Genomic DNA, 18,257 nt, shown 5'->3' on the forward strand with positions numbered 1-18,257 from the left:
CAGGAACTTGTTAGTGAGGATCAAGGGGGCTTTTGGCAACCATTACGAAGGGGCTCAGTCAGCTTGGGAGGTGTCCTTGGTTCTGGGCTTCGATTCTGTGGCCTTGTTGCAAGGCCTCGCACCTGTGGCCTGGGACAAGCCTCAACAGGATACAGGTGGGAAGGAAGAAAAACCAAGGCCCAGGGTGTGGCTGTCCTTTCTCCTGTACTGATGTCTACTGCCCCTGCGGGACCCCCTGCCCGCTTCCGCCCCCCTCCCCAACTTATTCCTCCCCTAACTGTCCTCAAGTCAGGAAGAAGCTGACAGCGACCAAACAACACCCCCTACTGAGCACCGCATCCTGGGTACCAATGCACTCCACTTTCCACACGCGGGGCAAGCGAGGCCCCGCCCCTTCTCCCTCCCCTGGCTGGAGCAAGGGACGAAGCCAGAGACGGCGCGTTTCTGACCCCGTGTGACCCCGTGTCCAAGGCCCCTCTCCCCGGGCCCGGCCCCCCCTCCAGGGCAAGAGCTTGGGGACGGGGGTGTGTGAGAGGGGCGCTGCCAGAGGCTTATCTCCTGCCCCTTCTCCTCCTGCCCCACCTGCTTCTCTCCCGTCTGCGCCCCCACTTCCAACCCCCACCCCCACCCTCTCAACACTTCTGCGGTGCCGCCTGGGGAGGAGGCATCCGAGGAGGGCATGGTTTGGAAGTCCCTGTCCTCATTGCTGATGAGGGCTCAAAAGGTCTCTCAATCTCTTAGGCCCAGAGGCCAGAATTTGTCGCTTCAGTGAGGGGCTTGGCTGGGGGTAAACGGTGACGTTCTGGCCACCCACTTGAAGCTTCTGCTTCAAAGAGGAGCCTTTCTAATCAGCTGGGAAATCTTTCCGGGCTCCCCCTTAAGAACATTTTACCTTCTAAGAGCGTCTCATTGGTGGATTGCATGTCTCCTCTGGGCAGTTAAGAATCCCACTGCCCACCCTTCCATGCTCACCCTGGGCCTCGCACCAGTGGTCCCAGGGCTTCTTAGGTCTTGCCGCCTCTGCCGCATACAGGCGGCTGGAGCTCTGTCCTTTTGGAGTGCAGCTGCGACCCCGCCCAGTGTTTCCAGTTCTCCCTCTTTCTCCCAGGGAACCCAGGAGGAGGGCAGGGCTGTGGATCAGGGCCTGCTGAGGCACTAGAAGGTTCATGGCAGTTGGTCTGATGGGCTGTATGGGAGTCAGATCAACAAACAGAAGCCAGGCAGGTCCTCATCATCCAGCGTTTTCATAGCTCAGGAGCCTCTGTGCTCCCCAATGGCAGTGTCCACACGAGCCCTCCTCCTGCCTTGGCTCTGATGTACCAAGCACTGTTCTCAGCCTTTTCTGTAAAACTGTGATTTGATCCTCATTAAGAGGATTCTGCAGGCACTGTCATCCCCATTTTATAGACAAACTAAGAAATGTTAAGTAAATTGTTCCTGGGTATGTGCTGATAACCATTACAATATAAGCTCATCCTAGATTCATAAAAGACATCTTTGAAAATAATCAGGCACACAAGGGAGATCCTAACCTCAGAAGGTGGGAATAAATAAGTGAAAGCTCAGTCAATGAAGGTAGACAGCTCTGGGTTTGAGTTTTAGCCAACTTATGTAATACACTCTGTGCCCCTGCTCAACTGTTATGAAAACACCAACACCTACTTCTTGGGGCTATTGTGATGTAGCACTTCCCAGTGACTGGCACACAATAAGGACTCCCAGTATATAACAGCTGCGAGGCTCACTACTCCTGTGCAGCCCTGCAAGTCCACCTGCTGGGGGGAAGCTAGCGTGGACAGGACAGCCTAGTCCTGATCCACAGCTCAGACTGCTGCTGTGACCCTACTAGCCGCCCTCTCACTAACAGAAGAAGTCAATCATTTGAGCTTTGGTTCCTATTGGCTGAAATTGGTGTTGCCCTGGTAGCAGGTGTAAACATTCCAGCCGGGAAGCCAGGGGAAAAGCTGCCCAGCGACTCTTTCTGTGGCTTCCCAGACCGCTGCTGTTTCATACGAGGATCCAGGATAAAATGATCCGGTCACAGAGGTATTGAGGGTTATGAAGGATGGGAGGGCTCTGCAAAAGGGGCCTGAACTTGTCTTCCCCATTTGTTACTCACACCTCAAACTTGACCCCGGCCCTTCATAGCCATTCTGCCTTCTGGCCTCACATTAGGAAGGGGAGGAGGAGAAAGAGCTAGGTGAGGCCGGTGGGAGGGAGGCTTTGGGTCTGTGGTCCACAGGCATGTGAGGATAAGATGAGAACTGCCTCCTGAGGCCTGTTCCCCACTGGAGCACAGGGCTCCTGGGGTCCTTCTATAGACAAGGCCCCAACTAATTTGCTGGGTTTGAAGGGCACAGATTTGGCTTCCAGTCAATTCATCAAGAGGCAATTTACTGAAAGTCAAGTCACCGAATGACCAAGTAACCAAATGGGCCGTTTTCTGAAGGATCATGTTGCTGGATGGGGTTTATGACAAACTGCTTTGGCCAAACTGGCATGGGCCTCGGGGTGGGAGAGCCAGTTCTCGAGGGCTAAGGGCCTCCAGACACCCTTACCCCGACCCTTGAGTCCCTCCTCACTCTGGGATGGGCTGCCTGGGAAGATTCCATTTTCCCCCAAAGGATGACCCTGTCCACCCCTCCACTGCAGCCAGGGGAGCTGGATTGCCTAGTACAGCACCCACCACAGCCTGGGACCAGTGATGATGTCCAGAAAGGGAACAAAGGATGACCTTCTTGAAAGAGGCTCACAGCGATGAGGTCATCACTCATTGTGAAGCGTCGAGGGGAGGGAGGAGGGCAGGGTGGAGGAGAGGCGGACTGTGGAGCTGGATGGCCTGATGTGAGGTTGGCTTCCTGGTTCATGTGGTAACTATAGAGTCCCTCTTTTTATGACTCAGGGCCCCAGTGGGGAAACTGCTGGCACACAGAAAGTCAGAGAGAAGGGTTAAGTAAAGGGAATATTTACAAAGGTATGGGCAGAGGGTAGGGAAAGGAGGGTGAGGACGGCTCCTTGGGGCTGCTAACAGTGGGGCCATGACGTTGAGGGGAGAGGATGGTTACTCTCACCAGACTGAGAAGTGAGCGAGCTGCCCTGGGACTGGTGGCCACCTCCTCAGACAGCCAGTCAGGGGTGACCCGGGAGGCGGAGAGCCCCGGGGGAAATACCTGCCTGGAGCTCACTCTCCTTTCAGCCTGATCTCCCCACTGTGTGGCACCTCCTGGAAGCCAGAGGGCATGGGACAGCCCACTGTTACAGTCCCAGCAGGTCAGTGTTCCTGGCTGGAGAGCAGGGGAGGTGGGGAAAGTGGGCCTGGAAGGCACAAGATAGATGTCCAGCCATGATCTCACAGCCGTGCTGAGAGCCAAATGGAATGAGGCACATTAAACCCCCCAAATTGGGAGTTGCTATTTATAGAGAAATAAATAGCTCCCTTAGGAGCGAGAGAGCCACTTTCAGGCAGCACTGGCCAAGCAGAGATTGCCTGCAGGGGGTTTATAGCTACGCTAGAAGTGAGTGCACCTCAGTGAGGAGACTTCAGCACAGCAGGGAAAGAAAGACTCCAAGACTCAAGGGGAAAAATGGAAAATGTGCAAAGACTTCTAGCTCTGTGACTGTAAAGTCCTGATAACTAATTTCCACAATCTGGACAAGTGTTAAACACACTTGGAAAAATTTAATTATCTCTTACAAACATCTTGGACTTCCCTGGTGGCTCAGACGGTGAAGAATTTGTCTACAATGCATGAGACGTGGCTTCGATCCCTGGGTCAGGAAGATCCCATGGAGAAGGGAATGGCAACCCACTCCAGTATTCTTGCCTGGAGAATTCCATGGACAGAGGAGCCTGGTGGGCTACAGTCCATGGGGTCTCAAAGAGTCAGACACGACTGAGTGACTAACACACACAAACATCTTACTAAAATAGGAGCAGACAAATATTTTCTTAACAAATTTCAAGCTCTGAGCCAGCATCATACTTACTGGTGCCACACCAAAAAGCACACCCCTTGAAGCCTGAAGCAAAAGAAGCCACTGTCTCGTTTCCTTTCCATTTTTCTGGAAGCGTTACCCAAAGCTAACACTTATATATTGCAGGGAAAGAGATGGCAAAAGAAAAGATAGTTTCTGACAGATAATTGCATATCTGGAAAATCCAAGAGGAACAAAACTGAAAAGCAAACCCCTCCTCTACTGTACTGCCTCTAATCTTTTTAATTCACTTTATCTTCAAAGAGCCACATGCCCTCAGTAGCCTAAAGCAGGGTTTGAAGTTGTTGTTGTTTTATAATTTTATTTATTTTTGGCTGTGCTGGGTCTTCCTTGCTGCACAGGCTTTCTCTAGTTGCTACAAGTGGGGGCTCTTCTTTGTTGTACTGCACGGGCTTCTCACTGTGGTAGCTTCTCTTGTTGCAGAGCACAGGCTCTAGGGCCTTCGGTAGTTGCAGCACATGGGCTCAGTAGTTGTGGCTCCTGGGCTCTAGGTCACAGGCTCGATAGTTGTGGCACAGGAGCTTAGTTGCTCTGCAGCATGTTGGATTGTCCCAGATCAGGGATCGAACCTGCATCTCCTGCATTGGCAGGCGGATTCTTTACCACTGAGCCACCAGGGAAACCTGGGGGTTGAAGTTCTAATAAAGACTCAACTAGAAATCAATACTGTTAGAACTACAAGGAAGTTAGGAATCATTTGGCTACACCTTCCTTGACTTAAGTCTTCATGGTTATGAGAATCAGAAAATCCTTGGTTTTCAGGAATAGTGGATCTCAGCATCCAGGCACAGAAGGTAAACAGCGAGACCCCTCCTACCCTAACACCTAATACCCTCCCTAGAGGCAACAATTGTTTCCTGTGTCTTGTGATTCTTCAATAGATAGTCTGTACTTAAGATGAGTTTATATAGGCATGTGCACATGCGCACACACACACTCACGCACACACACACACACACACACACACACACACAAAGTAACTTCTTGAGTTTCTTTTTCCAGTGAAAAGAAGATGAATGTGACCAAAAAAGTCAAGTTTGAGAAGGAAGCAAATGAGGATAAAGGTTCCACAAGCCAGGCAATGGCCAAAGACCCTCAAGACATAACAGAAATAGCTCTAACTTTAGCCAAGGATGCCATCACTGCTGCTATCAAGTCTATAGAAGGTAGTAAACCTGTCTGGGTGCCTATGGTCTCGTTAGGTAGTGCTCCACTAGGAGGTAACTAATACATTCATACTCTGTTTGCAGAAGCTGAAAACCCCGTCAGAAATATCGACTGGATCACCCACGGTGAATTCACAGAAGAAAAGGGCCGTAAGCAAGTTGAAGAGTTTGTTTTGGTAAGTCCTTTGGCCACTCCAGCTTTGCACACAAGGGCGAAGAATGACAAAAAGACTCCTCTTTGATGAAAAGTTGGAAGTCCTGCTAGAAAGCCTAAGTGATGATACCACAAGCGACTTGAATAAATAAAAACTGTCTCATCTGGATTTCAAAATCAAGATGGGATAGTCTTTGAAGGTGAACAGCACAATCGTATTTCCCAGTGTTTGTATTGTCTTCACTGTACACTTCCCTAAGAAAATCAGATATTCTCAGCTAAGCAATTTCCCCATGCCACTGCCCTAAATGGGGGCCTAATGGCCTAAGAAGGAATTGTTGTTTAGTTGTTAAGTTGTGTCTGATTTGTGCGACCCTGTGGACTGTAGCCCACCAGGTTCCTCTGCCCATGGGATCTCCCAGGCAAGATTATGGGAATGGGTTGCCATTCCCTTCTCCAGGGGATCTTCCCAACCCAGGGATCGAACCTGCATCTCCTGCATTGGCAGGTGGATTCTTTATCACTGAGCCACTGGGGAGTGGCTTCCTTTTTAAGGAGGGAGATGCCTCTCTAAAAACAGGGGTTCTGTAGTCCCAGCTCTAGAGTTCTCACGTTAACAGAGGGGATGTAGAGAGATCACAGGTGTTTTGACTTAGCTCTGGAATGTGTTCACTGTACAGTCAGATGCACATGCTCCTAACTCCTTTTCTTTTTCCTCCTGGTCCTGGCTCTGACCTATTTGTGGGGCTTATCCTGGCAGCTCTGGGAAGAAGGCCCTGGGTTGCTTTGCATACTGGCGGGGTGGAGGAAGAAGACTGGTCTGAAACCCCCACTCGCTCTATTTCCTTGGAAGAGAAACCAGGTGAAACTGGTGGAGGCAAACTCCCGGAGCCTGGAAGAAGTGTCCAGCTGTCTCTGTTCCTCTGGTCAGTCCATCCAAGCCTTCTGGCCTAAGGGCACTTTCCCAGGCCCAGGAAGGCCCCAGTCAAGTGGGAAAGAGGAAAGGTCAGGGGTTTGGGACTCCACACCCTCCATTTGTGATCCAGCGGCACGACTGCTGCTGCCATTGCACGGGGTACCAGGAACACAATGAAGACAAATGGTGCAAAGTTCTGGTTCCCCTTGGGCCTTCCCACTTGGAGAACATCTTCCATTTGGGTTTGGGCCAAAGGTTCTGCCTGCTGCACCCAGGGTTTATGAATCAGACTGAATGGGACAGAGAACAAGCAGGAAAACATGCCTCTGGAGATCCTACTGGTCCTGAGTAAAAGGCTAAAAGTCAGTCCTGCCTGGGCTACAGGGCCCCATGTGATCTGAGTCTCCATCCCCGCCTCCTCCCAACTGACTGCTCAGACTCCATCACCTACCACCTTCTCCCTGGTCCCCTTTCTCACTCAAGTTGTACTTGCAGTTGAACTGCCAGGCATGCTCCCACCTCAGGGTCTCTACACTTGCTGTTCCCTCTCCCCTGAGATCTACTCTCATGGGTCACGTTTTCCCTCTCTTCAGGTCTTTGTTAAGATGCCTTATGCTCACTGAGGCCTTTCCCGGCCACCTGATTTAAAATTGCACCCATTTCTCCTCTGACTTATTTCTTTTCCGTCAGAACTCAGCTCTATCTAGGATATTAGATTTTATTTACCCTATTGCCTTTATCCGCCATCAGAACACATGGTCCATGAGGGCAGAGATTTTTGTTCACTGTCATGTCCCCAGGCCTTAGAAAGGTCAGGTACATGGTAGTGAAAGTGAAAGCCGCTCAGTCGTGTCCGACTCTTTGTGACCCCATGGACTGTATAGTCCATGGAATTCTCCAGGCGGGAATACTGGAGTGGGTAGCCGTTCCCTTCTTCAGGAGATCTTTCCAACCCAGGGATCGAACCCAGGTCTCCCACATTGCAAGCAGATGCTCTACCAGCTGAGTCACCAGAGGAGCTGCTCTATAAATATGTGCTGAATATATGAACAGATTTATTCTCTGTGCCATTATTTCTTCACAGATGAAAAGCTAAGTCAAAGTATTTGTCTTACTCATTGGTAGGACTGTTGTGAGGACAGAGACAAATTAGAAAGTAGAAGGTGATGGAAAAGCTAGCAGCTCTATGTAACTCCTGACATAAAACCACCATTTCCAGTCCTACTAATGCAGCAAGCCCTAGAAGTAAAGTCTACCATCTAAGTGCCAGGCACTTCTAATGGAAAGCTTTCTCAAGCTTACTGCAGATTTCTTAGAGTTCACCACACACCAGGGGATGGCAAATTAGGAGTTATTACCATTTGCTGAGTGAGCACTGCAATGTGCCAAGCACCACTAAGCATTTCACATGCATTATCTCATTTAATCCTCACAAAAAACCTGGGTATGGGTACCTCAGTGTACCCATTTTACAGATGATGAAACTTGAGGGTCACAGAGGTTGGGCAATTTGTCCAAAGTCTTTCTGATTAATCAGCAAAATAAAGTTTTGACTGTAGGTCTATCTGATATACTTTTCTCACTGTAATAGGAAGAGTCCTTTTTGATTCCAAAAATAATACAGTTTACTATCAATGAAAAGTGCAAATTCAAAAGATTTTAAGGTATTACAATGTGAATAAGAATGATTCAATCTGGTATCAGAAGGCTTGTGTGTTTGTGGGGAGGGAAAAATGGGTACACTTATACACTGCCAGTGGGCAGCACTGGTTTATTTTCTTCAGCAATGCAATGTAGTAACAAGGATACACAAAGCAGTTCTTTTTAAAAAATTTTTTTAAATTTATTTTTATCTTTTGGCTACACTGCACGGCATGTGGGATCTTAGTTCTCTGACCAGGGATTGAACCCATGCCCCCAGCATTGGCAGCATGGAGTCTTAACCACTTGACCACCGAGAAGTCCCAAGAATACACAAAGAAGTTCTTTATACAAGAAAACCTGGAAAATCCCTCATGCCTATCACACACTTACAATATTTTCATAATAAAATTAAGATATCATTATTAAAAAAAAACTCAGCAAAAAGCCACAAAGTAGAACATGAAAACCCCCTTCTATCCCTACAATATCCAGTTCTACTCCTTCAGATGTCACTTACCAGGGATAAGTTTTGTGCATATACTTCCAGGTGCCTGTTGATTTTGAGTGTCCAATAGTATGTTATTGTCTAAGCCATCCATGGCAGAATAGCACAATGAGATACTCTTTTCCTGGAAGTGAGTATATAAAGCAATGTTATGTAAAAATGACAAAACATGGGATAACACACACTCACAGCATAGAGACAAAAATGGGAAGAGACTGGCTTGATGGAGACAGCTGAATTTACTGTGTCTAAGCCCGCTTTAGAATATCCTAGAGCTGAGACATCTGATGGGGTGGAGAGAGCACTGAGCTGGCTGCCTGGGAGCCCGGGTCCTAGTTCCAGCTGTTTGGTTTGTCCTTTCCTATTTCTAGGTCCCGGGATCCTCATGTGCAAAGCAAGGGGCTCTGTTAGATGATCTTTAGGGACCATTCCAATGCTACAGAGCCTGTGACTGTGACAGATTATTTTTTAAAATATTTTGGCTGTGCGGAGAGGCATGTGGGATCTTAGTCCCTGACCAGGGATTGAACCCACACCCCCTGCATTAGAAGTACAGTCTTAACCACTGGACCATCAGAGAAGTCTCTGTGACAGATTAAACATTAGGCCTAAAAAAGTGTATCAAGTATAACATAGAAAGGTTGAAAATAAAAGGCATGGTCCAAGGGTCCTCATAGGATTGACTGTTGACTCCTTCATTCAAAGGAATAATGATCTGTGTAAGAACACAGAGACCTGATCTCAAGAAATTTAGAGTCTGATGTTCCTCTCTGGCCAACTCTAACGGCCAACTGGGTTTAAGTTTGAAATAAAATCAGCTGAGGCAGAAGACCAGCCTACAGTTTTTGTTTCTTTTTATTATTATTTTGTCTGCACTGGGTCTTTGTTGCAGCATGCGGGTTCTTCATGTGGCATGCAGTCGCACAGGCTTTAGGTTCCTCGCAGCATGTGGCATCTTAGTTCCCCAATCAAGGATCAAACCCATGTCCCTTGCATTGGGAGATGGATTCTTAACCACTGGACCACCAAGGAGGTCCCAATATTTATTTTTTTTAAAGGAAGGCCTGAAGTCTTTTTACCATCTCCTCCCAAACTCTCTTCTGATATCACTGGGATTGTTAGAGAATCCTACTCCCGTCCTTCTGTGGATCTTCATCTTAATTTAGGATCTTTTTCAATTTGGAAGCTTTCTGTGCCCCAACAGCCAGAGTAAGGGGGGTTTGTTGAACTTGATGAATATCTCCGGCTTTCAAGGCCTGGTGCTGAGACTCAAGGGTGCAACATGACTTGTGTGGACCTGAGGTGTTATTAAGGTGTGTACTTTGGAGGGGGAAGCTTCTCCAAGCCATCTGGATGATCCTGACCTACTCCTTTTCTGATCTTATTTTACTTACCACCTAGGGCTGCAATGAAGTGAGTCTGATTTTCCCAAACAGGTGATGAAATCAGCCTCATCACTTTCATTTTTTTAAAAAGTCTTTATTAAATTTGTTACAATATTGTTTCTGTCTTATGTTTTGGGCCACAAGGCATGTAGGATCTTAGCTCCCCGACCAAGGATCGAAACTGCATCCCCCTGCATTGGAAGGTGAAGTCTTAACCCACTGGACCACCAGGGACGTCCCAGCCTCATTACTTCCTAGTCACACATTTAGGTCTCCTGGAGTGAGCAGAACACATATTCTAAGCACTTTCTAATTACTTGCCAATTAACCAAACTTGCCTTCCAAGTAAGGGTCCGGAAGGAGGTCACTGTGGACATGCATACAGTGTGTATCTACACACACCTGAGTGTGCGCCCCTGCACTCCAAAATCCAATCTCAAGCAATGTCTGCACTGTTAGGTTATTTCCCATTTTAGCTCCACCTTTTCTCTCCTCTACCCTTGGAGATAAGTGAGAGTTGACTATAGTTTGAACTTCAGTCTAAAAGGTTAGAAATGGATTCCAGAAGTGGGGCTATAATCCCTACTGTTGTGTGCTGCCTTCATCACAGGGGTCCCCAACCTGTGGGCTACAGACCGGTAGGTACCTCCAGTCAGATCAGTGGCGGCATTAGATTAGGAATAAAAGTGCCCAATAATTGTAATGCACTTGAATCAGCCTCAAACCATCCCCCCAACCCTGGCCGTGGAAAAACTGTCTTTCACAAAACTGGTCCCTAGTGCCAAAAAGATTGGGGTGCACTGAGAGGACTTGAACAGAAGTCTGCTTTTCTTCCTCTGTGTGCTTTTTCTTCTCTCCTGTGAAATAGAATTGGGAGTATCAAGGCCGCTGGGAGCACTACACAGAGTTTTTAAGGAAGGAAGATGTGTTTCACAGCTTCTACTACATCTACTGTGTACGTTGGAGCATCCCAACTGCTCGGAGACCCATAGCCCAAATCACTGCCAGTGTGTACTTCACCATCAAGGTCAACAAAAACAAACCTCCGGTAAGCGCTTCCTTGGCTGCCCTGTTCCCTTCAGTGAGACTTCAATGAGAAGAGACTTCGCATGTCAAGGCCATTGATGGCCCCTTCCTTGTGAAACTGAACAGTCATATTTCTGTCTTCAATCTGGTGGAGCCCATCTGTAGCACTTGCCATCACTGATCACGCCCTCCTCTGTGAAATGTTCCATTTGGCTTCTAGAACAACAACATTCTCTTCTGGTTTTCCTCTTGCCTCATTGACCAATTTTTACTCTACTGGTTCTCTGGTCTCTTCTCTCACTGACCTCTTCATGTTTGCATGTCCCGAAACTCAGCCTTTGGATATCTTCTCTATCCTCATTTCTTGCACAATCTTATCCAGTCTCCTGGCTTTAAATGCTACCTCTAGCTTATTTTAAAAAAAAAGCATTTATTTTTCTACATTGGGTCTTTGTTGCTATGTGTGAGCTTTCTCTAGCTGCGGTGAGCAGGGGCTACTCTTCATTGTGGTGTGCAGGCTTCTCATTGCGGAGCACAGGCCTAGGGTGCATGGGCTTAGTTGCTCTGCAGCATGTGTAATCTTCCCAGACCAGGGATCAAACCTATGTCCCCTGCATTGGCAGGAGGATTCTCAACCACTAGACCACCAGGGAAGCTCCACCTCCAGCTTATGATTCCCAAATTTCTGTCTCCAGCCCAGACTTCTGTCACTTAGATATTTAAACATCTCCCTTACTGTATCCAAAGCTGAACTTCTGATTTTCCTTTCAAAGTCTGACCTACCTATGCCTTCCTCATCTCAGCTGATGGCCAAAATCCTTGTCATCCTCCTTGACTCTTCTTTTTCAGTCACATCCATTAGAAAATCCTGTTGGCCCTACCTTCAAAATAGGCGCTCAATCCAAGCCTCTCTTCCCACTGCACCTCTACCACCTTGGGCCAAGACATCATCATCCCTCACCAAAGTTATTTCAATAGCCTTCTAGCCAGTCTTTCTGCTTCCACCTTTACCTGCATCCTGTCTCTTTTCAGCCAGCCATAGGAAGTCTTGGAAAAATGAAGTTATGTCACACCTCCAATGTTCCAACATGCTTCTCCAACTTCAAAATGCATGTGAATTACTCAGGGATCTTGTTAAAAGGAAAATTCAAATTCAGCAGGTCTGAGCTTCTGCATTACTAAGAAGCTCCCAGGAGCTGCTGATGCTGCAGATCCACAGACGACACCCTGAGTAGTGAGGGCCTACAGGCCTTGTGTGATCTGGTCCCTTGTTATTTCTGCTTTCCCATTACCCCTGCCCCTTCACTTACTCTGCTCCAGCCACTCTGATTTTGCTACTCCTCAAATAAGCCAGGTAGAGTCCCACCTCAGGGTTTCTGTACTTGCTGTTCCCTCTGACTGGAACCCTCCTTCCCTCCCTAATACTTTACCATCTTCTGATCGTCTATGTAATTTCTTACCTTGTTATACTCTGCACCCCCACCAGAATGTAAGCTCCATGAAGGCAGGGATTTTGGTGCTGCTGTAAAACAAGACCTGGCAAATAGTTGGCTCTGAGTATTTGAAGGAGTGACTGCTTGTCACCACTAGGTTGACTGTGAATATGAAATATGTTGACAGCTGCTGTGAAAGGAGTCCAAATGACACCCATGAATCCAGGGTTAGGATCCTTAGAACCAGGGTGGTACTAACCATGATGCCTGGAATACAAGAGACATAAAAGTGTTACTTCCCCTTTGCCTTCATCCTTTCCCAAGCTATTTGAGGCTCTCCTGACTCTAAGGCTTTATAGATAACCACACCATAGTGAGCCAACCATGTCCTATATTTATCCTATCCTAGTACAAACTCCCCTATTTGGAGAGTTTGGAACCTGGAGTGATCTAAAGAGGTAGACTATAAGGAGTTCTCATTTCTCCTGGTCATACAGTCCACCATCAGCTATCTTGCTAACTGGCAAGCTCTAACATTGGAAAGGGAGGCTGCTGGAGGTAAACGAGACCACACAGAGAGAGGACTTGGGAGCCAGGCTCTTGCTCAGAATTCCAAGTATAATTTTGGAGGGGACACTGGATGGGGGTCACTGAGACAGAATTATAACTGTAAAAGACATTTTTTAAATGTTTTTGTACCGTGTTCATCTACATGGCTTCATTCTTAGGCTGTCCCTACAAGGTAAGTTGGTGCTGTTGGCTGAGTAAACTGGACCATGTAAAGAAGGCACATGACTTCCTCATGCTCCTAGTAATGAGAGCACAGCCTCCCCTGACTTGTTTTCAATTTTATGGAGACTCTTAAGGTATTTATTCCCTAAAAGATCTTTTGGGGGAACACAGGTTTGAAGTGACAAAGAACTACCACCCACAGATCTCCAATTCACAGGGAAGATGAATTCTAGAAATTAAAGACTGTATTTATGGATACATGTAGCAATGGAAAGAATCATGAGTTGGTATGACTGGTCTTGGCTGACAGTTGTCTTTTTCTCTTAGGATACACCCATTGATGTCTCTTATGTCTTTGAGGGCCATTCATTAATTCACAGGTAAAGAAAATTTAGAGATTTTAAAAGGGTAGTAGGACAAGGTCATCACACTCCAAGAAGCCAGTGGGCCTGTTTTGTTGCTGCTGTTTAGTTGCTACATCATGTCTCACTCTTTTGCAACCCCATGGAGTGTAGCCCTCCAGACTCCTCTGTCCTTGGGATTTCCCAGGCAAGAATACTGGGAAATCTTTCTCCAGGGATCTTCCCAACCCAGGGATTGAACCTGAGTCTCCTGCATTTCAGGCAGATTCTTTACCACTGAGCCACCTTGGGAAGCCCTCAATGACAGATAATTTATGTAATGGTCACTTTTCTTCTTTGGACCACCTACTCCATTAAGATGGGCTGAAAGTAAGATTCTGCTTTTGTTCTAGAAAATGGATTTTATCTGTAATGTCTTGATTTTCAGTGACTAGCAACTTGAGGTTAGTTGCTGGAGTAGGGTGGGGCCAAAGTAGGTCCTGTCTGTTGTTTCAATGGGGAACTTCACAATCACATGGAACTCACTCATAAATAATATTCAATAACTCCTTTTATTTGTACATCAGCTCTCTTACAGAATCTTTACATATAAACTCACCCTTTTATTGACTGGGCCTAATGAATGGAGATAATCTTTGTCCCCACCCCCAAAAGGCATTTTGCTCACTAGGAATATAACAGAGTAAACAGGGAATCAATGGATCCCTGGCTCAGTGTTTTGTTTCCCTTTAAAAGCTTTTGTTGTGTTTGTTTCTCTTCCTCTGCAGACCAGGAATGATTCGCTTTCGAGAAAAATGGCTAAGGGACATTATTGAGGCCAAATATGTTTTAATAAATCCAAATATCTTCCAATTCAACAGTATTGGAATCTTCCAGAATATTTTAGGAGATTTCTAATCAGAGAATATTAAAAATATGATACTGTACATCAAACCACAGAATATTTATTGACTAATAAATTTGTGGCACACAATCTAGCTGCATTGTTTTTCTTTGCATTCATTTTCCAGTTGGCAACTTCCATTACATTAGTAGAGTAACCACTAAGTTGTCTTCTATTTTCTAAAAGGTTTTGCCCATCACTATCTGTATCTCTCAGTCTTACAGATACAAAAGCTGAGTTTAGGGAGTAGATTAAATTCACCTGTCAGACCAAACTGAGCTTGGTCCTTGGCTCTTCGTTCCCCCATCTGAGCCTGAGTCTCCGGCCTGAACATACCTCTTTCATGGGCACAACTGGGGAACAGAAAAATGGCAACAGTTCTACAGCTCATAATATAACCAGTCTGAAGGGTTTCCCTGCTCACAGTTCCCTTTATTTAATGCAAGTTAAGCCTCAATGTTAAACAATACATTCTGAAACTCTGCAACTGGGCATGCTGCCCACTGCAACTGTGATGGCACTAGGGTGGCTTGAGGATTGGCTTGATGAAACAGGGAAGGTTCAATCACCACCCTTACTATTTCTGGCCTTCTTCCATCCTCACACCAGATCATTTGTTCCTACCATCCCTGTGAAGCTGTCTTGCCTGGCTGCAAGATCTTAAAACACAAAAGACAAAATTACGAGTGATTACTTATAGGTATATCAGAATACATATTTATGTAGACAAGCACTTGAAAGGAACACAGAATACTAAAGACAATTGATGGGGTAAAACTGTGGGTAATTTTTCTTTCTTCTTCTTCAACTGTTACATTTGTGAAATAAATTGAAAAGGAGGGAAAATCTTATCAGAGCAACAGGTGAGGAGGTGGGAGAACTAGGTAAGTCTCCTTGGAGAACAAAAAAGTATATTTCAATTACAACAGCCCTCCCATTTAACTTATGGCTCAGGTGACTAAAACACAGCTTGAAGCAGTAACTCTAATGGGCTGAAAATAAAATACTCTTAGCCCTTTTATTCTTCCCTCCTCTTTCCCAAAGAATATGCTACCAAAGCTGCTATTTGGCAGATCTTTACTGAAAAAATCTTAATGAAAGATATGATAAATTTCTGAAATAAATTAATATATTTTCTTTCATTTACTCAATAAGCATTTATTGAGTATCTACTCTGTAGAGGAGACAGGAGAATCCAATGGAAATCCATAATATTCACATATCACAAAATTGTTACATTTAGGGGGAAGGGTGGGGGTAAGGGTTAGGGAGTTTGGAATTGACACATATACACTGCTATATTTAATAATGGATAACCAACAAGGACTACCATATAGCACAGGGAACTCTGCTCAATGTTATGTGGCAGGCTGGATGGGAGGGGAATTTGGGGAAGAATGTTTATGTACGGCTGAGCCCCTTTGCGGTCCACCTGAAACTATCATGATATTGTTAATCAGCTATAGCCCAATACAAAATAAAAAGTTTTTAACAACTGTTGCATTTAAACTACCTTGCCTACTGAATGAAAATCAGAGAACAATCCCATTCAGTCTCTAGGAACTAGTAACAAAAACTAATGTTCTTAGAGAAAAAAATTTAAAAAAAATGTGGCCCCCTTTTGCAGTTTGTGGCATCTCAGTTCTCTGACAAGGGATTGCACTTGGGCCCTCGGCAGTGAAAGCATAGAGTCCTCACCACTGGACTATTGGGGAATTCCTGAGAATAAAATTTTTAGATGGGAAATAAAAATTTACATTTTATCACACAGGGAAATGGACAGATTATGACCCACAAATTTGGGACCTAGTTTCAACTTTCAGAAATAATAGATATATTAGGCTAGGCAACAAAGATGGTAAATCACAATCACTTCAAATTCAGTCATCATAAATGTTGCCACGTGCCAACTGGCTGTTTAGTTCATTAACTGGGTTAAAGGTAGACATTTTCCTAGAATATATGTTAAGTAGTAAATTTTTAATCTATACTTTAATAAAGTATATCAAGTATACTTTCACTGTTTTGTTTTACAACTTAAAAAAAATACTTTCAACTAATATAATACTGGAGTGGGTTGCCATTCCCTTCTTCAGAGGATCGTCCTGACCCAGGGATCGAACCCAGGTCTTTTGCATTGCAGGCAGACTCTTTACCATCTGAGTCATCTGGGAAGTTAGCTTATAAGGAGAGAGGGCATTTTATAACAGCAGAGCCTGAAATTCCCTATCATTCAGATAATTTAAACTTATCTTAGGCACATAATAATGCAGTTCAAAACAACCTTAACAAAAACAGCCAAAACTTCTACTATCCCCTCCCTGCTTCCCTCCTATGTCTTAACAACTAAACTTGAACAAAAGGAGGCAAGAAAAAAAAAAAGATCATGATCTCACAGTCCCAGAATTTTTCATTTTTCCCAAAGTCAAAAGTCAATAGTAGCCATAAAAAAGTGATAAAGTGAGAAGTTAACCTGAATGACAGATGTAAAAAATAAACTGAAAAGTTTAAGAATGTTTAAAATGAAATCTGCTCATAGAAGAAATCAAAAAAGAAATCAAAATATGCATATAAACAAATGAAAATGAAAACACAACAACCCAAAACCTATGGGACACTGTAAAAGCAGTGCTAACGGGAAGGTTCATAGCATTACAGGCTTACCTCAAGAAACAAGAAAAAAGTCAAATAAATAACCTAACTCTACACCTAAAGCAACTAGAGAAGGAAGAAATGAAGAACCCCAGGGTTAGTAGAAGGAAAGAAATCTTAAAAAATTAGGGCAGAAATAAATGCAAAAGAAACAAAAGAGACCATAGCAAAAATCAACAAAGCTAAAAGCTGGTTTTTTGAAAAGGTAAATAAAATTGACAAACCGTTAGCCAGACTCATTAAGAAACAAAGGGAGAAGAACCAAATCAACAAAATTAGAAATGAAAATGGAGAGATCACAACAGACAACTCTGAAATACTAAGGATCATAAGAGACTACTACCAGCAGCTCTATGCCAATAAAATGGACAACTTGGAAGAAATGGACAAATTCTTAGAAAAGTGTAACTTTCCAAAACTGAACCAGACCCATCACAAGCAAGGAAATCGAAACTGTAATCAGAAATCTTCCAGCAAACAAAAGCCCAGGACCAGATGGCTTTCACAGCTGAATTCTACCAAAAATTTAGAGAAGAGCTAACACCTATCTTACTCAAACTCTTCCAGAATATTGCAGAAGAAGGCAAACTTCCAAACTCATTCTATGAGGCCACCATCATCCTAATACCAAAACCTGACAAAGATGCCACAAAAAAAGAAAACTACAGGCCAATATCACTGATGAACATAGATGCAAAAATCCTTAACAAAATTCTAGTAAACAGAATCCAACAACATCTTAAAAAGATCATACATCATGACCAAGTGGGCTTTAACCCAGGAACGCAAGGATTCTTCAATATCCGCAAATCAATCAATGTAATACACTACATTAACAAATTGAAAGATAAAAACCATATGATTATCTCAACAGATGCAGAGAAAGCCTTTGAAAAAATTCAACATCCATTTATGATAAAAACTCTCCAGAAAGCAGGCATAGAAGGAACATACCTCAACATAATAAAAGCTCTATATGACAAACCCACAGCAAACATTATCCTCAATGGTGAAAAATTGAAAGCATTTCCCCTAAAGTCAGAAACAAGACAAGGGTGCCCACTCTCACCACTACTAGTCAACATAGTTTTGCAAGTTTTGGCCACAGCAATCAGAGCAGAAAAAGAAATAAAAGGAATCCAGATAGGAAAAGAAGAAGTAAAACTCTCACTGTTTGCAGACGACATGATCCTCTACATAGAAAACCTCAACATGCTCAACATCACTCATTATCAGGGAAATGCAAATAAAAACCACAATGAGGTACTTCACGCCAGTCAGAATGGCTGCTATCCAAAAGTCTACAAGCAATAAATGCTGGAGAGGGTGTGGAGAAAAGGGAACACTCTTACACTGTTGGTGGGAATGCAAACTAGTACAGCCACTATGGAGAACAGTGTGGA

General features: G+C 44.8%; 1 protein-coding gene across 2 annotated transcripts; it reads left to right on the forward strand.

Moving 5' to 3' along the window:
* The first annotated feature begins 1,951 nt into the window (after nucleotides 1-1,951).
* Nucleotides 1,952-14,924, forward strand: AKAP14 (A-kinase anchoring protein 14). 2 transcript variants are annotated; one of them, XM_043458975.1, is made up of 6 exons: nucleotides 1,952-2,046; nucleotides 4,999-5,162; nucleotides 5,247-5,338; nucleotides 10,635-10,814; nucleotides 13,285-13,337; nucleotides 14,087-14,924. In XM_043458975.1, the coding sequence occupies exons 1-6, from the start codon at nucleotides 2,030-2,032 to the stop codon at nucleotides 14,214-14,216; spliced, it is 636 nt and encodes a 211-aa protein (XP_043314910.1). In that variant the 5' UTR covers nucleotides 1,952-2,029; the 3' UTR covers nucleotides 14,217-14,924. The 2 variants fall into 2 exon arrangements, with proteins under 2 accessions (XP_043314910.1, XP_043314911.1); XM_043458976.1 differs by lacking the exon at nucleotides 1,952-2,046 and adding an exon at nucleotides 2,857-2,870.
* The last annotated feature ends 3,333 nt before the right edge of the window (nucleotides 14,925-18,257 follow it).

Source organism: Cervus canadensis, chromosome X (genome assembly GCF_019320065.1).
Source record: "Cervus canadensis isolate Bull #8, Minnesota chromosome X, ASM1932006v1, whole genome shotgun sequence".
In the NCBI taxonomy this organism is placed as follows: domain Eukaryota; kingdom Metazoa; phylum Chordata; class Mammalia; order Artiodactyla; family Cervidae; genus Cervus; species Cervus canadensis.